The 26,217-nt window shown below is 40.0% G+C and overlaps 1 protein-coding gene across 1 annotated transcript in view; it reads right to left on the bottom strand.

The window, feature by feature from the left end:
• Positions 1-4,219, bottom strand: part of sema3fa (sema domain, immunoglobulin domain (Ig), short basic domain, secreted, (semaphorin) 3Fa) — a 47,739-nt gene extending 43,520 nt beyond the window's left edge. Inside the window, exons 1-2 of the mRNA XM_026167515.1 lie at positions 3,843-4,219; positions 2,302-2,455 (exon numbers count right to left, since the gene is read on the bottom strand). Of these exons, the coding sequence (XP_026023300.1) occupies positions 2,302-2,455; positions 3,843-4,046 (358 nt within the window). The 5' untranslated portion in view covers positions 4,047-4,219. The remainder of the gene's footprint in view (positions 1-2,301; positions 2,456-3,842) is intronic.
• Between the last annotated feature and the right edge of the window lie 21,998 nt (positions 4,220-26,217).

Genomic DNA, 26,217 nt, shown 5'->3' with positions numbered 1-26,217 from the left:
CTTTATGACAAAGAGTGCATGTACATAACTGCATAAATGTGACTTTTGTTGTAGATGGGAGTTTAGATGGGAGTATTAAAACTTCACATTTTTTACAGCTACAAGGAGAGTAAAGGATCCAGGGGGACTTTATGTGCTGCTTGACAGAGTGATGCATGCTATGTGTGTGTCTGCATGTGTTTGTCAGCTCTTTTGAAGTCTGGGTTGATGTTCTGCTTTGAATGGACATTCCTTTGGTCTTAGCCTCTGTTTGCACACTTGGCCCTTATCACAGTTAATAACTCAGCCTGCCCTAACATACTCAGTAGCTGCTTTAGTCAGACTTATCGGCTTAGGTTCATAGTTGTGGTTTACAAGGCAAACCTTTGTTTATTTTATGTGACAGAGAGAGCAAAACTGAAATTATGAACCAATCCATACAGTTAAGAAAACAAAACAACACAAAAAAACAAAATTAAAAATTAGAAGGCCGAGTAAAAAAGCCCAGAGTCGAGCAATAATAGTGCAGGACTTTTTTTCTTTGCAGTCCCAAGAGAATCAACAATATAAAACACGGTTAAACACAGTTAAATCTCATCGTTAATAAACTATATGTGGAAGTGCATGTAGAATGGGTTTGAAGGAAAGTAAATAAATGGATAAAACGCAGTACTAAAGTTGTATGTGTATTTTATTGTAATATTTATTATGCACAACTGTGTGTAGCTATGTGTATGACCCACAGTCTTTTGCTTTGATAGGGAGCAAACATTTGAAAGGCAAAGACAAATTGTGGAGTTTTTTTGTAACAAACTTGGATTTTAGCCAAACGCAGCAAAATCTTCTCTTCCAGCTTCACAAAATGCAAATAATCAGTAGAAAGCGATACTGTCTAACCTTTATGGATAAATATGTGAAGCTGGGTCATAATGAGCAAATTCAGCATTGTAGTACAAAAACAACAGCTGGGAACACTTGGCAGCATAAATTAGTATCTCTGTGTTTTATTTTAACTCCAAAATTGAGATGCTTGTTAAAATAGCTGGATGTTATCATACGGAGAATATTTAAAGTGAACATATTTGCATGGTAGCGCTAGTGTGATACACTGACGAGTTAAAAAAAACATTAATAAAAGCACATTACACAAGTATTCCCAGCGGTACTGTGCAAAACCAATACAATTAGGGAATGCAGAGCTTAGGTGCATTTCTAGTCTTCAGTTATCTGAAGTTGCCCTGTGAGGCATAAAGTAACCTCGAAAACTAATTAAAAACAAAAAGGAACTCATTAAAAGAAGTAGAAAATAAATGAACTCTTTTCTACCAAGTAAATGTGCGACCATTAGTGTGTGAAATCCAGCTTGATTAAAGACAAAGAGAAGTAGATGGGATTCGAGGGATGAAGAAAAACAAACAGATAAACAAAATATCTGAGGAGAAAAACCGGAGAATCGGAAAAGCCCCTGGAGCTTTTTAAAATCAGCTTAGCATAAAGATTGCAATATCAAGTAACACAATTGAAATTGAAGCAAACACCAGTGCTGTAAAAACACTTGACATGTAACATAAGTTACCGTCTGAGATATCTGTGATTTCATTTTCAGAAAAATGAAATCCCCCCCCCCCACTTGCTTTTTACCTTCAGCATTCCTAGATGATCACATTTAGGCAAATTTCTAATACAAAGATGAGATTTGAAGTGCAGTAATCTCATAAAACGACCAGGATCTGACCTCATCTGAGAATTATTAAAGTGTTTTTAGGGACAAGTACTATAACATGTCAAGAACAGTTATGGATGCAATGACTATTCCAACAATGGAATGACAAAGCACTCGACACACTGCCACTGAGGCCTTTTAACGGGACAGATCAACACACACAGGGTCTCATATGGCACTGGCTAACATTCATAACATGCTGGATGTGTACCCTGAGTTTGTGCTCAGCCAAGTGTTAAATCTGACTTGATTTCAGAAGAGAGCCGAGGTCACAAAAAAGGCCTGTTTAGGGAACAAACTGCATCCAGGCGATTGGATGAAGACATATTCTCTTACCCTGAATAGTCAGGACAATCAGCAGCGCATCTCCTCATCCCGCTCATCAAGCCTCTCTCACACAATCACACAATCAAACTCAGTGTTAACCACTGAAGGGACAAACGGCAGGCTTGCCAAGACCTGAATTCAGTCGGTGCCAGCAGTTAACCCACGAAATCAAAGAGTGCTGACCGAAGTGGCAATCAAATCTGCATGTCTGAAGAGAAACACAGAACTACACCAACTAGGTCACAGACACTGCATTATTTTCAATGTCTTACCTTTGAAGGACAGGAAAATTCTGGGAGCAGACAGGGGCTCGCTGGGAGGGGGCAGCCCCCCAGATGATAAAGCTAGTAGGGCCAGCAACCAGCACAGTTTGTCCCACAACATTGTTCCTCTGTTTGTTAACAGGGACAAAGGAGAATCCAGGAGCTGAGGGACAGACAGGGATGACCATCAAACAATGAGCAAAGCCCTTTCAATTCACAAAACTCGTACAGTAACCAACTCGTAGTTACTAAAGTAATTTGGTTGTTTCCTTGCAATCAATGGTGCATTATGCAGCTACTTTTGCCTTCATTAAAGTCAGACCACACAGAACAGCAAGCAATGAGTGAGATACATGGCAAAAAATTGGATATGAATTAGTGTAGTTTTTTTTTCCTTTTTAAATTGGTTGCCTATCATATGGTGGAATCGCAACTTGATCGTTTCATTTTATTAAGCAGGGAATGGGCTGGAATCTCCTTCCAGCTGAAAATACCGCTGCCCGCCCCTAGCCACTCTCTGCAGATCTTTACTTTTCGAAACAGTGCAATGAAACGTGCGTATAAATAAACGTTTAAGAGTTTAAAACAGTAACTGTTAGTTTATAGCGAGAGCTTCGTTTCACCCGTTGTACACGGAGCTGCCCCCTCACGCCTGGCGCGCACCGGCAGTGCTCACAGACTAAATCACAAAGCGCATCAACATGCTGTTATCCGCCACAAAGAGAGCTGAAGATAATGTCCTCATAAAAGAATCTGAAGAGGTATCCGCGTGTGGATCAGGCGGCACAAATGCGCGTAACGCCAGCGCAAAAAGTCACGAGAAATGCCATCTGAAGCGCCAGATTTGGAAACAATAAAAAACAATTTTGGCGAAGGTGTTTTGCCGTAATTGTCTGCGCATGCCACAGATGTTGTAAACGCGGATCCGAGCATGAGGTCAAACTGTCAGTCAGGGTTTAAGATCAAGTTCCACATTAAGCCCCGAAGGCAGAACTCCAAAGCCGACCGTTAACCAAAATAAAGCCTGACTTGGCTTTTGAGTTATGAGGACACGAACATGAACCACGTGTCATTTATAACGTTAACGGGGATTTTAAGCGGTCAAAAAGAATCCGCTGAAAACTGCACATACGTTTCCTCTGAAGGTACGACATCACACGAAGTCAGAACTTTTAAGGTCTTTAAAAGAAACTCGCACTGGTGATTAAACACACGCTGCTCTTGGCTGTTGCAAAATTTCAAAACAGTATTTCAGAGTATCGCTCATTAAAAACGACCTCCCACACGCGCCGGAGAGCCACACCAAAATATAAATATGCGCAAGCTTGTGCTAAACACGAAAATTTCTAATATTCAAGGAAAAATTATTTTACAGACATTTCAAATACATCTTCTATTTATTACAGATTCTATCTTGCACACACGGAGACATTCTTATTACTCGATTCCATTAAATGTGGCTTCCTATTGATTTAAGAGCGCATCTGTCAGAAAATAAATACTTAATTTAACTTGTCATGTAGCTGAAAAGCACTTAGATTATGACCTACCGTATGGTGACGTCCAGAGGATATTATGATATAGCTGGTCAGCACTGAAAACCATCCACAGATTGTTTGAGCTCCTCTGTCCGCAGGCAGGAGTATCAGTGTATCCGCCGCAGATCCCACACGATTATCCCAGAGCCAAATAAAGCTTGGGTTTAAATCAACTTGAAGCGGCCGCCTTAACTTGAAGTGATCACTAAATCGCATTAACAGAATCTGTATTTTCCAGTCAAGAAGGTGACCAAGAAAGAATTGTTCCTGGTGCGTAGAAGGGAGGATCTTCAACCGTGCGCAGCGACGCTCAAGTGTGTAGTGCTGGGAAGCGGCTTTTGCAGGTGGATAAGCTGAGGTCTCCCGGCTGTGGACACACCCATGGGGGAGGGAACCTACCTTTAGCATCCGTGTGCGTCGTCCCTGCTCAAAATTGAAGAGAAAACGTCTCTGCTCTGCACCTTCATACACTCCAGGTGGCTACAAAGGTAAACTTACTCAAAAGAAAGCATGACGCCTGCAAGTTAGTGAGTTTTCATGTTACTTTCCACATTGCATAGAAGAGTTGTCGCGCACCCTCTGCTACAACTGTCACAACCACTAACTATAAGTAAGCCTCACAGAAGAATCAGTTTTTACCTTTAATGACTTGCATCAGGGAACATCTGCATTCCCACTGCCTGTAATAAACATATCACATTTTCCATATATTCAGAATCTTCTGGAATTTTAAGTGTTAATAGTAGAGCATGAATAATGCTGAGTTTTTATTCATGTTCACTCAGTGTTTTCATATCTGTAAGCATTTATCTGTGTGACAACAAGGCAAATTAAGTTAAAGTTTGTGGTAGATCAAAACAAAAACAAAAGTTCCTTTGAAGCTCTCACACTAGCTTAATAATTCTAATTCAACACCACAAGACTTGATTTCATAATAATAAACACATATAGAATCTAACACTGAATGCAGGGAACCCGTGATAATGTCTGAATGGGCTGTCCAAACTACAGCAATAATAGTCACACAGCTCTTTAGAGCTATAGTACTGCACATCCTGCGTGTCCAGTAGTCTTGTCCTGGCAGTGTCGTTGTATGGAATAGGACTTCCTCTTTTTGAATGCCCCATGAATCACTCACTAGCTTTTTTGACTCAGGCAGATAAGAAAGAAACAGAACAGCTGAGATGAGAGCATGCTCACGTTATTCACATGAGAAACTGTTTAAAAAATGGCCAGATGCAGATGAGGTAGATTTCCCCAAACACCTTGGCGACCTGACAGTGGATCCCTGGCTCTCGCCTCAGACAGGCATCAGATATTCATGGGCAAATGGAGCCTTAAATCTTTTAATCTCACTTGATCTCCCACCCTGATCACACCGGCTTATTTTGCTTCTTATTCAGTCAACACACAATGCAGCTGATGCCCAGTGTACATGCTTATTATTCCATAAATGCTACATGCAGTAGCTTAGGTTTCATGCAATGTTAGGGGATATTGCAATTGCTTGACAGAGCAGTTGTAGAATAGTACAGGAACATAGAGGGTATAAATGCCCATTCAGTCACAGCTCTAGACTTGGTTTGTCATTTGCTATGTGTTTGTTAACTTATTAATACGAATGAAGGATCATAAAATATTTCTGTAAAATGTGTGAAAAAAACAGTGACAATTGCATATTTATTATGTTACTTTGTCCTCAACTTTATGTTGCAGTAATTCCTTACATAAAAGCCACTAAAGTACCCTTTAGTTCCACAAAAAAAAAACCCTCAAAAAACTACACTGATTCTCTGGGTGAGATTTTTGAGTTTTCTGTCCTCTGAAAGATGTCTTGGAAAGACAATCACCGCATCAGGCTATGCAAAAGAGGCTTCATAGTGTGCCTCTTGGCTTTGATGCTCAAAGCAGAGAAAGGAGGAGTGCTCTGCATCAGCATTTGCCATTAGAAGTGTTAAATTTCCCCTGATATGTGCAAAAAGCTCTGAGAAACAATTACCCCCATACTCACGAGCTTGTGCGCATAGGGTGGGTGATACTGATACGTTTCAGTCCGTCTGAATCTTGTGCAATCTTGAAAGACCATCAGACTCTCGTTCTCATGGATATAACACAGTGAAGCACACAGCTTAACATGTACAGGTGGCTATTTGTGTTTGAAGGCTGGAGACACCAAATAAATAACAACTTTTATAGATATCTGGAAGAAAACTTCAACTCCCATAAGACCCACTATGAATAAATCAGTAGGAAAAAAAAAACTTTCTCTAAGGCTCACGTACAAGAAGTTCAAACGACCTCCAGTGAAATGTGTGTGGACCAGCCAAGTTTAATTGTGTCATTACTACTTTTGTCTTTTATTCCCAAATTGATCTACTATTTTTTTCCTCTTTTTGCTCTTTCTTTTTGTCTTTACTCTTCTGTCCTAAAGCCAACAGCTGCATGTTGTTTCCTATATTTCTTTTTAATCAACAACATTATTCCCATCTTCAGGCCTCTGGTGGCCTCACCATCTGTCACTTGCGTGAGACTAGAAGAAAGCAATTATTGAACCCTGGCTTTGAGCAGCGCCCGCCTTCATGAAAAGTCCCTCATGCTTTCCAGTTCTTCATCCAGTTTTCTGTTGCAGCTATCTGAGGAGTAAAATGCGACAAAGTTGAAACCAAACATCAGCATTAGGTGCCAGACCGCAGAAGTGAAACACTTAGAGGGGTTTTCTGAAATGAGATGTTAAAAGTCTTTTGCTCAGCATGGGGAGAAACCAGGTTTAATAATGTGAATTTGAATACTGCACTGTGGGAAACTCTTAAGTTTTGTTACAGCTATTACATCACTTCACCTGTTGGCTGTTTTTTTTAATATCCCTGTTAAAGAACAATAACAGCAAACACTAATTTTGCCGCTCTTCACTCTGACACTGAGTTGAACACACACATCTATTTAAAAATGTTGTCATTTTCCTGGAGGACATGAAAGCAACACTGCATAGATTACTGCTATCACTCTTTCAGGGTTCTCTGAGCATTTTGTTTTTAATAACAAAACACTGTGCATTTATTTATCCACTGCAACATTATGATAAATAACAGGAAAAGAAACTGAAACTACACTAACATTTACAGTGGAGGTTTTAATGGAAACAGGTGCCCGTAGAGACTAGAAATCCAGACAGCATGAGAGCAGAGGTCATTTTCTAATATGAGTTTCATTATATTTACTGAATTCTTCCTCTAACCTTTTGCCACCAATGACTTCATCATTCCTGGAAAGTAATTATTAACAGGCTGCGACAACCTCAACCTCGGTCCTCTGGCTTTGGCAAATTAACAGCTGTTCATAACTGATGAGGTGAAGAAACAAGTGCAGCCCCGCACTGCTGTGCACATCTGCATTTACACCACACACACTCACACGTCTAAATGGCACAGACAGATGTGTGCCGCACATCCTCACACAACTGACCGTTAACCCTATGCTAGCAATACACACACGCGCAGCCGAAGATGCTGCGACACGGAGACTGGCCCATGGCACACTCCGAGGGACGCATCGATTCTGTAGAATTTAATGAGGGAACATGTACTCATCCCTCCACCTCACCGGGAGAGCTGTTACCTTTTGGTGTGATAAGATATTAAAAATTCACACTGTTTCTGTAGCGCTTTGACTGGTATGGCAGTATGCTCATTAGCATTTAAATAAGAAAAGGATAACACTGCACTTCGCAGAGTCATACCTCCTTCACAAACCTAGCAAACAGAGGAAAAACTTGAATCAACCCTGGAAACTTCGGCTGCTTTTAAACAGTTACATCCTGGGAATAGTTACTAAAGTTGTACGATTGTTTTGACGTAACTCCTCTAGACATTCACATTATGTTATGTTGCGGTAGTGTGTTGAAGAATGAGCTCATTCATGTCAATTTGTATTTAAACCCAGAAACATAAAACATCAGCAGTTCTAGATGTCTGTAAAAAGCACCGTTTCTCTTGACTGTGGAAAAGTAAAAATGATTTAGTGGGAATTAGGCCATTTTTCTGTTCATATACTTAGCAAAACAATAAGAAAAATGTAACTGAACCAAGCACTCAAATAAAAAAATGCTGACTCTGAGGTCAGTTTCTTGTTTTTGGAGTAGTTCCAGTTTTTTTTCTCTTGTTAATAGTAAAACCACATTGTGTGCTCTCTTAATAAATACAGCACTATTTGTCTATTATTCTTTAAGTGCACTCAGGCCGACAGGAAAGACATTCAGTCCCAGTTTCTAGATTTCCATTCAAACCACACACTACTTGTGAACCCAGACTAGAAAAATAACTCGTATTTACCCAATTTTTGTTGGCCTGGCATCATATTGACTTTAACAATTAAAGACGCAAGACAACGTAATGTTGCAACAATAGCCTCAGTGTAATGCTAACAAACACACAGCATTGCTTTTGCTTGCTAAGTGAATCTTTAATTAGATGTGTATGCTGTAATGTAAATTCTGTTTAAAATGTACTTTTTCTACAATTGCTCACATATGATGTGCCTGTTGAGCTGTATGCTAGAGATTAATGCTGCTCTTTTCTTCTTGCATATTCCCCCCATCCAGATCTCACTGTGCTTGGCTGATTGTCATTTTTCTGCTTGTAGTTGTTCCTCTGTCTTTTGTCAGAGAAGCTGACTATGACTCAGCTGGAGCTTTGTGGGGCTAAAAATGGGACAGCTGCCTTTTTTTAAAACGACACAAGTTTGTCTCATTGTATCTGGCTCATATGTCTTCTGCCTGGGAACACAGGGAGGAGGGCAGCTGTGGTGGAATGATTTGGTATGAATTAAAGCTGTTTCCTAACAGGCTCCACAGGGTCTGATCCTGCCCCTTGCTTTTCTGGTGAATTCACTAGACCACTATCGAGTGTGCATTATATCATCTCCCTCATTTTTGTTATTCTCAATAAAATATACTGCAAATAATAATAGTAGTTTTCTATTTAGCATGACGTCATGGATGAAGGTGACCCAGCCGTGCAACCTGTGGTTGTTTGGAGGGTGTCTGTGTATGTGTGGGTTGTAATAGTTTTCCCATGCAGTGTTTCTGGCTTGAGTTTCCTGAGAGTCTAGTCTGTCAGTCATTCTTCATCAGCATCTTACCGCAAGTCTCTGGCCAGAACAAGAGACTAAAATGACTTCTTTTTGTCCTACTTTACCCACTGTTGTCTGTGGTCTCGAATGGGGAATAGATAAAACTTAATTGCTACTGACATAGTCTAGTTTTAATTACCACAACACTAAATTGGATAAACAGAATAAAATGGATGGCTAATTGGTCAGATGAATGGATGGATGTTTTTTAATTACTTAAAGAGAAAAAAATTAATTGTGCAAATTTATTAATCCATTTCTTTCTTTTTGAAGTTTCTTTCAGCTACTCAGAGACGAAGACAAAACTAGGATGGAGGTCCTCATTTTTCTCATTCTCTATGCTGCCAAGCTAGCAGAGGGAAAAGGGGCAGTATGTAAAACTGGGATGGAGCTCTATTATATAGCATACTATTCAATCTAGCAAAAAGCAAGCAGTTCAGCCTGTATTGGGGTCCAAATAAGGAAATAGGCCATGGAAACAGAGAAAAGAAATGAGAGCAAAGACAAAAATTACATTTATTTCCAACTACCATACGTATTTACTTATTTATTACACTTAATTGTATTCTTATCTATATATTCTTGGACTGTACTACGAAAGTTTCCTGTTTATCTTGTACTGGGCCTTTTGTAGCTCTTCAGTTCATCCACTATCTGAAACAAGCTAATTTATCTTTAATCCCCTTCCTTTTAAGCAAGCTTTCTTCTTATTGATTGCCCCTCGTAAACAGAAAGCTTCCACCAGAAGTTGGTGGTGCTGCTGGGCTCATAGATGGGTCTGTGTTCCTGGGTCTGGATTAACATTTAGAAATACTTTGTATCTAATATCAAAGTGAACCAAGTATATAAAAAAAGGAAACCATCTAACGTCAAGTGGCTCAGAATGATTTCCTGCTGTCTCATCATTTGCAGCTTTGACCACGATTAATATGACCATCTGCCACTTTAAGAGTAAATATGAAAATGAGGAAGAACATAATAGATCCCCTTTAGTAATGATTGAAAATAAAACGAATTTATTGCAATGCATTTGTAGTTTTACTACAATATAACTTTAGCCCTAAATTAAAATCATCATGGTAATCCATACTTGCAACAGCATGGTACCATTGTTGCTTCTAACATGTTAGCATACTGATGACAGCATTAAGCTTAAAGCTCCACTGTGCATATACGGAGTCACGGAGCAGCTGGCATGGCTATCGACTCTTGTTTACAGCGTCTGACTAACAAGGACAGGCTCATACTGGTACAGGGTTGAAAGTTTGGATACAAATATATATATATATTTATGACGCTTGAATTTTTTGATCTCGCTTTTGCAATTACTCTACTCTGGACTATGCTGAGTCCCTTGTCCTTCACCCTTCCCTCACCCAACCCTCCCCATCTCATCCTCCTGTCATCACTCGCCCTGATGAGGCTGTGAAACAGGTGGCTCAAGAATTCAAAATGACATAGGAGAGAAGGGGACCAAACAGTTGTGTGTGTATGTGCATGTGTGCGTATATAAGGGAGAAATAGAGAAGGACTTTGCATGTGTATCTGTGTTCATGAAAGACAAGAAGAAAGTGAGATGCCAAGCAAACACAACAATAGCAAACAAAGCACTAATTTAGCTATTTCAGATTCTCCTCACTGCCTAAACTGAGAGCCTGTTGCCATGAGATACCTAAATTTAAAAAAAAAAAATCAAACAAACAAACAAAAACCTTAATGAAATCCATCTTGATGAAAACCATAGACTCTAAAGTATCAGAGATGAATGGCTGGGGAAAAAAGCAAAAGATTAAATGATTTCCAGAAGACAAAGGCATTCGTGAGTCTGAATGTGCTACGATCAGTTGAAGCAGATATAGCGACTTGTGATGATAAGAGAAAATTTTTTCTGTCTAACACGAAGGTGCTGTTTGGTTACATGTAACAATGAGCTTACGTTTGTTTCAGCTCTGCAGAAGGAGAACAAATCTGTCTGGACATCTGTTCCCCAAACTGCCAGCACCAGTTGTGTTGGTAAAGATCCTGTAGTAAGTTGTCTGGAGACAGCATGAAAGATCAAGAGCATATTCTTAACTATGTTTTTTCTGCTAGGCTTAGTTAGCAATTTAATTAACTGGAAATGTTGCAGGGATGTCACAACTGTCAGGGGCTCCACATCCAATCCCAGAAGAAAGTCGCTCAGTCTTATCGCTTCTTATCGTGTCTGCTTTCCCATCAATGCCCCCTCCTCCTCACACTCAAATTACCAGTTTGTCTCACACATTTGACAAAAAAAAATTGTTTGCAGCACTGATGATGATGATTAGTCATTCATGTTCAAATTACAGCTGATTTTGCTTTCCTTACAGCTGTGGTTCATCTCATTTTTGGAGCAGTGCAGAAAGTCTAGTGCAAAATTGTACTCAGAAAAGAAAAACATTTAGTTTGGTAAAACCTAAAATATCATATCAGTTGCTTTATCAACATTAAACCTGAGCTTTACAACATGTTGACAGTTTTATGGTCTGCCACTGGGGATAGTGTCCAGCCTCAGACAGCTGCCAGTAATGGGCACATCTGGCTCTTGATTCTGCAAAAAGAAGCTGTTGTTCCAGTAGTTGCCAGCCAAAGAAAGCTAACCCCATTGTCTTCTCTGTGCAACCATGTCGGCCAGATAATTTGTCTCCGTGGTTTCAGATTTGTAATGAAATGGACGGAGGCTGTGTTTTCCGCAGTTTGTATGTATCTGTCATTTGTGGACTGTTGCTTCTAACCCAGACAGAGGAGACACATTTATTCAATTATTTTACACCACATGGATACCATCTTTTGAGCTGAGTGATAGTTGATGAATTGATGAATTATTGAGCAATACTGGATTTGCCAAAATCCCACACTCCATGTGTCTCTTCTCGTGCATGCATACTGCATATATTATTTCATTGTTTCTTTCTCAGTCTGAGTCCGAGGATTTTTCTTTGCAGTATGTGCTCCAGAGGTTGCACAACCGCCAAACTCCATGTGTTTCTGACACAAATGAACTGCCTAAGTCAGTTCATCCAGTGTGAACATGTTTCGGTATGTTATTAGCATAAAGTATGGTTGACAGATAATACTGCTGAATAGTAATTAATAATACTAAAGACAGATCTAGCAGTTACACAATGTGAACTGTTTTGTATCTCTAGTCTGTGTGATTTTGCAGTGGCTGTAAAGGCATAAAGATGCACTGCTTTATAAAGTTGACAAGCTCATTTTCAAATAAAACGAGATGTTACTGGAAACAACAGTGAACTTGAAAAGTGGATTGAAACACAGGCAGCTGACAGGCTGGTGCTGAGTTTGACAAGTTAATTCAGTTTTCGTTGGAGGTCTCAACATAGCTTCCTTTTCTAAAACATTTTCAGTACACACTCCTCCACACATTCACTTGTGCTCGTGCGCACGGGGAGACACATTGTACATAAAGCAGCAACACATGTAGACAGCAATCTGATTGGAACAGAGGAGGCGATCAGGCAGACAGCCTAGGGAGAGGTGGCGCCTGTCATGTGGAATGGATCTCATTAAAAGTATGCCCCAGGTCACACTTTGATGGACGGGGAGACGTCAGTCATCTGCCAGCCAGATTAGCTGAGACTGAAACCTCGTCCTCTCTCTCTGCCCCTTGAGAGCTCACAGCATACCAAGTGGGTCCGGCCAGACTTACGTGCGCCCCCCCAGCCTCTGTCAAACCTCTCACCTCTGGGTTGCCAATCACAGAAACCCACAAGCACATCCAACTAAATTGTGAAGGAGAAAAACAAAACAAAACACCTGCTGTGTTAAAAGGCAGGTGCTTCCAGGCTGTTTCTTTTGCCTCTTGTTTGAGGCTGTGTGGCTGCCTCAAAGGCCGTGTCCCCTGCCCTGTACACATTTTTACTCAAAAGAGCCTGAATAATCCAAACAGTTTTCTTATGGTTGAACATGCCTTTGCCATTGAACTTGATAACATTCTCACATAGTGCACTCTTAAAATGTAAAGCGTGAGGAGTAATACTCCTTTACTAACAGGGACACAGATGTATACTGCTTATTATTAAATAAATCTACACTTCTATATGCGCTCCATTCTTGGGCTTCCTGCATGCACTCAGTTTCCTTTCCACTTGGAATATTGTGGATGTGTTTATAGGTATCCCTCAACCTAACTGCTAACCCGTTTCAGTTATTAGCACATCTATAGTTTCATAGGATTTGTGTGCTGGTCTTTTTTCATCATTCTGTATTACATCACTTTTTTCATGTTGGTTGTCAGCACTGTCACACAGGAGCTCATGGACACTGTAATGACTTAATGGGTTTATGTTATTGAAACTAGATTTATTCATATGGGTTCATGCTTAGTCCTTTTGCTTTTTTAAAACTAATTTTTTCTTGGTCTTCAGGAAAGTATTGACAGGTGTCCCCCTGCTGTAAATGAAGCAGTTTGCAAAGTGACATGTCATGTGTTTCTCTGGCTACAGGCTGAGGGGGGGAAAGCCACAAATTATGCACAAGATGTCCTTTAGCATCTGTTTAAGGCAATGGTGAGACAGGTCTGTCATTCCCAACTCATTACATATGTGCATTTTTAAAAGACCTCCTTCTTAAGCACACTGGGGTCTGATGTTTTAACTCCAACTATGATTTTTTTTTTCCTTAACCTAACCTCAGCCTAAAGTCTTACTTGAGCTGAGCCTAGTTGTTTCCATGTCTCGATAGCCCAAAAAGCTGATTCTGTTCATCTGGAGTTTTCAGTGGGAAAAACATTTCGTCACTCATCCAAGTGACTTCTCAGCTTCTCAGACTTCTCAGCTGACAGCAGGTTTCTCCAACCTTATAAACAGTTCCTTTGCATAGTGACTGAAACCAGCACCACTGATGAACAATGGGATGTGAGGTCAGTTTCTTGATCATTAATATGCAAATTGTAATAACCATTGATCAACAACCACTGATCAGTGACAATTGATCAATGGCCATGAGTACCATTCACATAGAGTTGGGGAATGGCTGCAATCGCAGGTCCCCTCCTCGATGGTCTTTCCCTTTTCCCTTTCCCTTTTCTCGTAAATGCCCTTGGCCTAGTTTCATTATGCAAATGTACTGTTTATAAGGTTGGAGAAACCTGCAGTCAGCTGAGACTGTAGTAGTCACTTAAATGAGTGACAAAATTTTTCTCCCACTGAAAACTCTACGCCCAGATAAACAGAATCAACTTTCTGGGATTTCCTTACCTGGATGATTGAGCATGCATCAAGACATGTCTTGATAGCATATTAAACTAAGTGCTTGTAGGCTGTAGCCTCAATTTCCAGACAGTCTTTACAGACTATAGACTTTTATATTTCTTCACAAGGAGGGCTATTTTTTCTCCAAGAATACCAAGAAATCATTAATAAAACCAGTTAAAAAACAAAAAAGAGTTTGCTGCTGAGATAACTTCATTGAATTTTTGCTTACACAGCAATGTTTCCCCCATAACCTAAAATCTCTCTTTTGTGTTTGGGGGGAAATTCTGATTGCAGCTTACTAAAAGCTATGTTTAAGATGCGCTGTTTCTAGGCTTCTGCTTATTCTGCCGTTTCCTCTTTTTGGTGTTGTCTAGTAGAAAAAAGAGCATGTGCTCTAATCATACAGTGACCTACTGTTTATCCCAACATTCCCAAGAGTTCATGTCTCCAGCAATAGACCTGTGGCATGATGCCCAGGACAGGAGCCATGGATGGCTCACTTTGACAAGCATGCTAGTCAAGGCTGTGCTAGGTTCACTCGAAGCAGATATGGATTCTCAGCAATCTCTGACACGCCGGTTGACGTAATTCTAAGTCAATTTGAATTACATCTAAATATGAAGCTGGTAAAATTGAGAGATAGTTTTGGCAAAAGATGGAAATGGTTTGGGCTATTTACAGAGCTGAGGATGGCTGCAGGGAATGTGTGTCAGCATTTAAAACTTACTTCAGCATTTTGATTTGTGACGACTCCTGCAGAAGCATGATGTCTCCCACATTTAATCCATGCTGTACTCTGACCAGCATGCAGTGTGTCATGCTTCATGCATCCCGCATGATAAAACCCAAAGGCAGTTAAGGCTTCCTTTGGCTTGCTAAGGCGTTGCCATCTCCAAAACCAAAGGCCCATGCAGCCTTTGCATGCTACAGTCACACTAAGGAAAACAGTGATTGGAGGCCATGAAACAACCAAAATTATTGTGAGCTTGTTGCCTTTTAAATTGCTGCTTTTAAGACGGGAACCAGGTCTGTCAGCACTCACAGTCAGCTGCTGTTTTCAAAACCACTTTGGTGCGTCAAGACAGATTACTATTAGTTTGTGATTGAATGGGGGACCAAACTGGTAATTACATGTAACCTGTTTGTGATAATATGATAATTAACTGTGATAAAATTTACAAAAACTGTAAATCCACATATGCACAAATTCATATTATTCAGAAATTCAATATTAACTACTTCAATTCAGAGTTCAGCCTAAATGTCATAGATTTGAAACAGACATTCAGAAATTCCTTCATAAATAGTGACGTCGTTGCTGCAGATGGCAATGTAACTGTTAAATGAAGTGGCCAGTCAGCAACCTTGCTTCTCTATAGGAAATAAAATACCAGTTGGCAACTAGTTAGGTTGAGCCCATTGGAGATGAGTTGTGCTCATGGTTGCAGACTGCGTTTATAAATTCAGTGGCAGTTATTTGCAAACCTTCACCAGTCTGAGAATGATTGCAGTCACACTGAGACAGAACACAGTTGTTTGGAGACAGGTTGTTTCCCACCAGGCGACCTGTGCAATTGCCTTGAGATTGAAAGTGGTCACATAGAGGTTGGGGATGCTGGACTTTCCACTTTTGAGTGACCAGTTGGTTGCCGTAACTTTTTGCAATCTGTTGCTGAACATGAAAAAAATCAATGCATTCACTGGGCAAGGAGAGTGTTGTCCCACTGCTGCGAACAATCCATATTTCCCTGGAGGTCTGGTTGTTGTAAACACTCAATTCTGACATCATTCACCACTTGAAATGCGTATTTAACCCGACTCAACTCAGATGCTGCTGATATGCAGCTCATGTGGAGTTGCTTCCTTTGACTTTTCCCAAACATGTCAAACTGCAGCACTAAACAGAGTGCTTCCAGGCTATACGGCTCTCTGTTTGTCATCATGTGACTGCTGCAACACCTGGATTCCAGCTGTTTGTTAAGACTTGTTGCTGCAATTGGGCAGATAATTAGGTCGCAGTGCTTGTTTGCATTCTTAACTGATTTCCATCCTTTTGTCATCTTTAGCTCATTAGTAGTTTTTTTCTGGTTTTCATTATTTAATACAACAGAGATAGAAGTTATTCATTTGTTAGATTAATTTACTAGAAAAATAATGAACTAGTAGCATCACAACAATAAGAATAATAAAATGTAAAAAAACATGAAATATTACGCAATCGGTTACTTAAAAATGAGGGAGAATGATCAGATTTCTTCACTAATACCAGCAAATCCTCTTAGCATGTGTTTTACCCCTAATAACTGATGAGTGCACAGTGCACTTAGTACCCAACAATTCATGTCTCTATCTACACCCTTGCACTGATGTACACTGCTGTTGAGCAAAACAATAGATTTATGACTATCGAAATTAAATAAAGGGCTACTGATATTGTAAATATGTTTAGGACAGGGCACACTGGATTTATTGGGAGGTCACTAAGGGAAAAATAATGGCCTTGAAGATTTCATCACATTGGCTGAGGGGTCAGAGAGGGCTCAACAGTGGATGCGATATTTGCCTTCTTTTCCTGAGGGATTATGACTTTTAGACATCATTGCAACATGAGCTACTCCAGAACACCATGCTGAGCATTCCCTCCTGAGACACTCAGGACCTGGGTCACTTGGCTTTGACATGACCCTTCACCCTTCCATACTTACTTACCTAACTGATGTTATGTAAGTGGATATGTAAGGGAAGTGTTAAGAGGCATGCTTGTTTTGTTGCGTTTCTTTGAAATGTTCTGACTATATGGGTGAAGCGTTTTCATTTAGTAAAACACGACAATTAATTAGTTGAAGTTTAAGAGCTTGGCGACAATTTAGTTGAGATGGGGGAAGGGGGGGGGGGGTGGTGACATGCCTCAGGTGCAGCAGACCCTAGTGACTGCAGCAAGAGATGTTAAAGAGTGGTTGAACACAATGCATCAGTAATCACAATAAATTTACTAATCCCTTCCGGAAAACACTATGAGAAACCCCACATGCAGCTCTCCCTGAGGCACAAAGACACTCAGCAGGCACATTTCTTTGACATCCCAGTAGTAAAGGTTTTTAGGGGGGGGGGGGGGGGGGGGGGGGGAGTGGAAGCTACTCATTATCCAAACAATCATTTTCAAATATTTAAATGTCAGGAAGTGGCTATTTGATGGAGAGGAGAAGGATGGTGGGATGCTTCTTACAAGCCACCAAATTAGCCAACCACACTCAAAAATATTTGCCCAAAATGCAGACTTTACTTTGATTATTTGAATAAATAAACCTTTGATTTTTAGATATTTCAGTTGCTTTTTACTCAGAATTATTGTTTCATGTATATGAGGGTGAAGAATTGTTTTTTTGAGTGTGCACACTGCATTTAGTGTAGCAGGCAAGATTGCATGCCTATTACAATTAAGGTGAAATAAGAAAAGGTATCATAAGCTTAAACAATGATGATACACACCAGCATGGAATTTCTAAGTTTTTTTTATGGTTAAATGTGAAGTACAAATACTGAATTCCAACAGCAAAAATGCTACAAGCCTATAAATGGCTGAGTTTTCTCATTCCTCTGGGGTGTTAAGTGTTGTTGGCTTCACTGCACAGATATTGACACATTTAAGGTACAGCAGTGAATTAAACAGCAAGCTGACATAAAATTCTTTCAACAGTTTTTTTTTCAAGTGCTAATAGATACTCAGCTGGACTATCGGCATCTGCATCTTTTTCTCATTAAATGGTACTGGGTAGCCTGCATGTATTCACAGCATCCATGGAGAGCGAACGATCAAGTAATCAAGCTCCGGCCTCTCACAGGTTGTTGCCTTCCTTGCATTTCCCTCATCTGACTGTCACTCAGTACGATACTACCGGTACTTTCTGCCTCCCTCCTTTAATCACCTGTCATTTCTGGTAATGCAAAGCGACTGCCAGGGCCATGTAGGAAATCAGCCACATCTTTAATGTCACTTCTCGTTAATAGAGAAAGTCAGGTAGGAGAGATGGGCACATTTACTGTACATTCGCAGGGACCTGGCTAAACCCCTGACAGCAAATTCCTCTGCTTTTGTGTGGGTATTTCCAGTTGCACTGCATTTTTTTAAAATGAGTCTTAAGTGACAGTTGGTTTCTTTGGCTGTTTGGTAACTGGATCATTTTGTTGACACTTCACAGATCGAAACAAAGATTGTTTCGGCACCTTCCCCAGTCCTTTGCTGTTCCCAGCTCTCACAGTCTTTCATAGTCCTTTATCTCCACTGACACAGCTGGAAGAGTTCTCCGACTCACCCACAATGAGCTCTCAGCCACAGCTGTGCTCGCTGCCTGCTGCCTGGTTCAATTTTTAATATTAATGAAGCTTAAGCCTGACACTCACCTGCAGTGCAGCATACGAGCGAGAGGAAGGGAGGAAGACCTCGTTCATGTCTGACAGCCCACCGTGGTGAGAGAGAGCTGCTGACACGCTGATAATATCAGCATCACTCTCTCCCTCATCCCTCTTACATGTAAAATATGTAATTTTAAGGCCCTGCACTTCAGTGCGTCAGAGCACATGCAGGTTTGCATGTGTTTACCTGTAGCTGCATTTTAATCTTTTGTACTGCCTGATTACTTCCTTCCTCTAGTGTCCACTGGCTTCTTTTATCACAACATTATTTGGGATGCTCTTCTTTCATCAAGTCTGCATGAGGGATGATCACACAAATGCATTGGCTAAAGGGCATATAGAGAAGAAATTGTAGCAGTAGCATTGACTGAAGACGCTCACATACCACTCACACAAAAAATCTTAAATACTAAATTATATTTCTATGCATGCATCAAGTCTTATGGTCTTACTCTCATGACTTAAGGGATCAGATAAGTCACACCAAGACAAGAGAGAAGAAAGAAATGCAACAGTTTCTCATAATTTTGGGTCATATCTTACCAGTGACTGTCTTTAGAAGTTGGTACCTTAATGCAGCAGCTATAGTTATATTAACAATCCCATTTTAGAACCCCTCAAAAGAATTTGCTCTGGGTGGTAATGGTGGCATAAGTTGCAGGTTGCAACACACCTTTTGCAGCTGTGTGTTGTCGTTGTTTAGGTTCTAAATTCTGCTTGGTTAGGATTAGGCACTCGAAACTAGTTGATACGGGTTAGAAAAACATAACACCATAACGGTAAGCCTGCATATTGACAAATGGCAAGTGGGTACCTGTCCCAGTGATGCCGAAGGTTGCATAACTGAGACACATCAGTATACCCCCCTTCAGAAATGAGAACATGAAAATCATGGCCCTTGATTAATTTTGTATTGCTTGCAGGTGTCTTCTTGTCAAATCTGTCTTCTTGCAAAAAATCCCCCAAATTCCTAAGAGCTGCTGTGTGGAGATATGCATTACAAACAGGACAGGAAGCAAAGAGTTTCTTATATTTGGGCAAATGGAGAAACTGAGCCTTCACTGAGACAAAAGCACACAAAAGCAATGCGATGCTCAGCAGGATGAATGTAAAAACTAGGATTATGAAATTCAGGATACATGGGCACCTAGAAGTCTTTTGCTGATTTAGGTTACTATATTTAAGCATTTTCAATAGGTGGATAATTCAGAAAACTTTACTAAAATAATCTTTTGGCACTGAGAGTTAATATCTATTTAATAATTAATTTGTTTTATAACAGTATGCTATGGGTGCCATAAAATTAAGGTACCAACACAACTTTGACAATTTTAGAAAAAATCTTTGCTTTGGCTTTAAGATTAGGAGTCTTTGTCGTCATAGTTACAATACTTGGCCAACCATGTTAACTTAGGCAATGATTGTGGTTATAATTAACAAACCAATTTTTGCTGATGCCTGGAAATTTAAAAGAAACAGAGTTCTCTTGTTATAAAAATTTGACATTTTTAGGGATCCATCCATCCACCCCAAACTCCTACCTCTGTGGACTGCATGTCATTTCGGGATGATATCATTCACCTTTTTTTCTTTACATCTTGACAGACAAGACTCATAACTCCTACAGCTAACCACAGCCATTGTCAGCTGCACATAAACAAATACCATTTGGAGCAGGGTAACCACAAATTTTGTCATTTTCTCAGGGATCTCATGTTAGCACCCTGTCTCAGGCCATCATCTCGCTCTGACCTTTGTGGCACTTTTGGAGTTTGTGAACGTTTTCTCTAACCTAACAAGCATGATGAACTTCGAACCTGCACTCCCACATGAAATCTGTCAGCACGCCATGCCTTTTTCACCATCAACCCACGGGCATGACATTAAGGTTGCCCTACATATTAAACTGGTCACGCTCTGAATTGTGGTTGTCCCTACACCCACCGCACCAGCCCTCTGGTTGCTTCCCCCTGTGCGCACAAGCAGCCCTATTTGTTGTGGTAACAAGGCTACTCACAAAGACGTCTGCTGATCTACTCTGGATACAATAGAATCTGTAATGGTATAAAAAGAAAACACCTCAGGGAACTATTGACTATTGCTGTCGTGTCCAGCATTGCTTATCTGAGTATCTTGTTGGCTGATTAAACTAACTGTTAGCCATCACTTTCTAGACTTTCACCCACGGGCATTAGCTAATGTCACCAGGCTTCTTCTTGGTATGTGTAAACATGCTTATAAAAATATTGAGATTATCATGTTTAAATAAAGTACTCGCTTGGAAGAAGGAAATATTGACTTTACATTATTTCTGAGTATACAGACTGAAACAAAGACTATTTAATGCTATTTTTTCTCTGTAGTAGTTATAAGACCCATATAGTTCCTTTAGCCTTTTGGTAGTTGTCATAAAGATATGACTATTCACTCTTTTATTCAGTTTTTATTAGTTTTCTGTGGCTGTCCCAGAGTCTTTGATTCTGTTGACCATTGTTAAACATTTATTGTTTATTCTTTCGTGAATAAAGTAGCAAGATTTATGATGGCAGAATGGCAGAAAGCACAAATTCAAAATAATCTTGACAAAATGAAAGAAAAGCAATGTCTTTTGTGCATGAAATAATAGAAAGGAGAACTGTGCTACCTACAGCATGATTCTAAAATAAGAGGATGTCCGCAGCAGCTGACATGTCCTGTCATTTTGACCTGGCAGTGTCCTGCCTTTCCAGACACAGTTAAGCCTGAACGCAATCATGGCTAAAGTCCTGTGCTTCACAGCCAACACAGGAAATATGCTCTCTCTCTCACACACACACACACACACACACACACACACACACACACACACACACACACACACACACACACACACACACACACACACAGAGAGACCTTCCAAGATACACATGTGGGATGCTGGCTTGTCAGTTCCTCAAACATTTCCCCTTTGGAATATTGTCACCTGTTTGGTGTTTCCATGGACACCAAGCACACTAATGAGGTAGGGTGTGTGTTTCCGTGTGTGATTATGTGAGTTTGTGTTTACACAGAATAAGGGACAGATATCATAAAATAGGGAAAGTAAATGGACAGAGGGTTCATTGGTTTTTATGGCTTTTTTTGTTATAAACCTCCAGTATGTAAAAATAACTACACAAATATATATTTACACATAAATATTAGTTAGTTTGCTAAAGATAGGTTCATAGACAGAGAAGAAGATGATTGTTCTTGCCTCGACTTGTCAGACCTGATGAGTCATAAAACATATGTCCTGGGAGGCGGAAAGGAAGAAAACTATGCAAACATGGGAACCCACGGCCAATTAACAGTGGAAGCAAGGCAGATGGCCCATTTGGCCAGTAAACCAGAATTTTCACTGAGTTCCATAACCTTGTGGACGTGTGTCCTTTAAGAAAAAAAAAGATTAATATGGGTATTTTTGCGTGGAGGTGTATTTGTATAATTTGAACATTCTTTCTTAGTTTCTGCATTTCATTCATCCTACTTTTCTTTTCTTTTTTTGGCTTTCAGTGTAAAGCACATCAAGTTGGCATGGGCATGAATAAAACTGCCATTTCTAGGAGGCAAGTTTTTCATTCGGTCACAAGAAGTAATTTTGAATAAAAATGCAAAACATGTCAAGTTATACAACAAAGAGAAGTACAGCTTGAATGAGGATTAGACCAATGACGCGTTTGCATTTTATGCCTCTTAAATTCTTTAATTCCTGGTCATTTGAGTGTCACGGTGTCATGTGTGGATCCGCACTGTGACAAGGGCATGGGTTTGTCACCTAGAGGCGACAGTGACATGTGGGAGTGGATTACAGGAGTGAATAAAGCGACACGTGTTAATCTAATGGCTTTCAGAGAGTCAATCAATGACCCAGTTTCTCAGTGTCTGAATGTTGCATTAATGTGTTTGACTCAACAGATCCGGCAAACAAGTAAATAGTGAAACAGCTTTAATTTAGAGGACATTGTTTCATTGTTATTATTGTCATTATTATTATTATTAAGATACTACCACTGCCACACAGAGAAACTGTGACGTACATGCTTTATTATAGTCACACATTTTAATAAGATGCAGGCAAAAAAATGTTTTCCACATTTTGTATCTTTTCTCAAACAAAAACCAGGTCATGTAATCAAAAACCCACAGCATAAAGCCCACAGCCCACATCAGCTCTACCATCTGTGAAATGGTCTAGTCCTGGATGACGGACCCCAGGTGTAATGGACACACGACTGAAAACCAAATGTGCCTGTTTAGGGAAAAAATAGCATCCTTCTGGTTCATGACAGCATGTGTATGTGTGTGTGTGTGCATGCCAATGTGTGTCTGTAGGATGAACTTCCTCCTCTCTAGTCAAACAGACACCTATAGGATTCTTGCTCAATAAACTCTCTGCCCTGTGCACCTTAGAGGAAGTCCATCTGCTCTGGTGAGTGCTGAGCAGCCTCTGGGCAGCATGAGAGATGTATACATAAACGTACGGTTCACCACTGACGACCGTGTGGAGACTTCCACTTCCTAAACGGGACGTTCTTTCCTTCCAGATCCACTCAGGCTCTGTGACATGTTTAGCATTGCCTGTAATTAATGTCTGAGACTTTGCAACAAGAAGCTTCAGACCTCAAGGGGAACAAGCAAAAGCTGAGGAAATTTATTGGCCATATCCACATCTGTTAGACCACTTTGGGCTTTATTTCCGTTTAAAAAATAATGCAGAATGGCTCATATTGTTTAAAATCTTTTATATTGATGCCTTTCTTTTTTTTTTACAAGAAGCTGATATTTAGCCACTATATAGGTTATTACAGTTTGCATTTTCTTTCATACCAGAGTCTGTGTTTATGTGTGCTGTTTACTGCACATCAGCCTTCGGAGAGCTATTGCTGTTTCTCATGCGATACTCATGCCTAGCTACAGCCACAGATGTAGACAGCTTAACATGTCTGTCAACATGACGGCATATTATTGGTTTTCCTAGCATCTCATAATCCCCTCTGGATTCTTCAACACACAGTCTGGTAGAAAAGGAGTAATGGGGAGGCACAGTTGGCACAGAGGTGTATGCCAATTTTTCTTTTACATTTTAAAATATGTTTAGTATCAGTTACTTTAGCAATATCAAATGGGCATGATGATAACCAGAAGTAGTGAAACTATCCCATTTACAGATCCAGTTCCTTTGATACTAAAAGCCATTTTGTCCATTGTTGTCCTTTGAAAATAATAAGAAATAATTATTTTTACCTTTTACAATGACTCAGTAGGTCAAATTAATATATTTATAGTTTATGAATGAAAATAGCTGATTGAAATACAATGACTCAAAAAGTAGTTTTTTTTTACTGCTTTTTCCATGCTTTCATGCTTTTTGCACCAAATTCTGACCCTACTCATCCAACTAATGTTTTTCCAACCTGCTATTCTTTGGTGACCCCATGTGAATTGTAGCCTCAGTTTCCTGTTATTAGCTTACTAGAGTGACACCCAGTGTGGTCTTCAGTTGCTGTAACTCATCCGTTTCAAGGTTCAATGTGTGTTGTGTGCTCAGAGATGCTCTTCTGCATACCTTGGTTGTAATGAGCGGTCATTTGAGTTATTTCCTCCTATCAGCTTGAAGCAGTCTGGCCATTCGCTTCTGACCTCTGACATCAGCAAGGCATTTTCACTCAGAGAACTGCCACTCACTGAATATATATATATTTTTTTGGACCATTTTCTGTAAACTTTAGATATATTTGCGTGGGTAAATACTCAGGCCAACCATGCCGCATTCAAAGTCACTTAAATCACCTTTGTGCTCCATTCAAATGTTCGGCAAGCTGTCTTCACCATGTCTATGCACCTATATGCATCGAGTTGCTGCCATGTTGTTGACTGATATTTGTTTTAACAAGCAGTTGAATAGGTGCACCTAATAAAGTGACTGTTGAGTTTGCACAGCTCCAAAAAGAGTTTCATCATTCTGATATCCAGACCAACTTAAAGCTGTAATGAAACGGTCCATTTTGGTCCATTTCTGCTGTTATGATGAACAATTCAAGATGCTGTCAAGGTAGATCTGCTACTTTCTTCTTCTTGTGTTCTTCAGAGTAGCACAACAAATCAAAGCCTGATTACCTGTCTTATGCATTTAAGGAGATCATCAATGACATTATTTCACTATTTACTCTCCTGGGTCTGGATGTCGACAAAAGATTAATGGGGTTACCTTGGGCCTGTCTTCCCCGGTGCCTTTTTGAGCATAATGGCCTGCGCACACCAGTTCCACCTGGAGGTCTAAATCTTGTAATCAACTTGCAGAGCACAGTTGACATGCCATTGATGTCTGCTAGCCTTTGGAACCACTCCTGCAAGTCAGCACATTTTGATGACTGCTGATAGCAATGCAAAAAGAATCTACTGAGGAGTAGATTCTTTTGTTCTTTTTACAAAATAGATTTTGGTTTGAAGACATCATCCTGGAGTTTGGGAGCTGTTTATGTGTTCGTAGTCCCCACTCACCTATTCTTCTGATAGCAAGCAATAACAAAAGACAAATATATGCGGTGTATATTGTGCACATGTCTGTTTTTTAAATATTATATTTTGTTTAATCACTAAGTGTAAACCTGAATAACTATATATGTGGAAAATGAAGAAATCAATAAAGGTATGCTCCAATTGGATAGTAAAACTACCAAAAACACCAACATCTGATGCTCTTTTATGACCAAATTCCTTAACCTTAAAACAAAAAAAGAAATCTTAAAGGCTCATCATTACCCCCACATATTAAACAAATATGTAAGACTGCTTTCTTCCATTTGCCCAACATCTCTAAAATTAGATATATCCTGTCTCAGAGTGATGCTGAAAAATTATTTCATGCATTTATTACTTCCAGGCTGGACTACTGTAATTCATTATTATCAGGTTGTCCTAAAAACTCGCTGAAAAGCCTTCAGCTAATCCAAAATGCTGCAGCAAGAGTACTGACAGGGACTAGAAAGAGAGAGCATATTTCTCCTGTTTTGGCTTCCCTTCATTGGCTTCCTGTTAAATCCAGAATTGAATTCAAAATCCTGTTCCTCACATACAAGGTCTTAAATAATCAGGCCCCATCATATCTTAATGACCTTGTAGTACCATATCACCCGATTAGAGCACTTCGCTCTCACACTGCAGGCCTACTTGTTGTTCCTAGAGTATTTAAAAGTAGAATGAGAGGCAGAGCCTTCAGTTTTCAGCCCCCTCTTCTGCTGAACCACCTTCCAGCTTCCAGTGACCCTGAATCCTCCCTTAGTTATGCTGCAATAGACGTAGGCTGCCGGGGATTCCCATGATGCATTGAGTTTTTCCTTTCCAGTCACCTTTCTCACTCACTATGTGTTAATAGACCTCTCTGCATTGAATCATATCTGTTAATAATCTCTGTCTCTCTTCCACAGCATGTCTTTCATCCTGTTTTCCTTCTCTCACCCCAACTGGTCACAGCAGATGGCCGCCCCTCTCTGAGCCTGGTTCTGCTGGAGGTTTTCTTCCTGTTAAAAGGGAGTTTTTCCTTCCCGCTGTCGCCAAAGTGCTTGCTCATAGGGGGTCATATGATTGTTGGG

This window comes from Astatotilapia calliptera, chromosome 5 (genome assembly GCF_900246225.1).
Source record: "Astatotilapia calliptera chromosome 5, fAstCal1.2, whole genome shotgun sequence".
Lineage (NCBI taxonomy): Eukaryota > Metazoa > Chordata > Actinopteri > Cichliformes > Cichlidae > Astatotilapia > Astatotilapia calliptera.
This window is presented reverse-complemented; position numbering and strand designations above follow the sequence as displayed.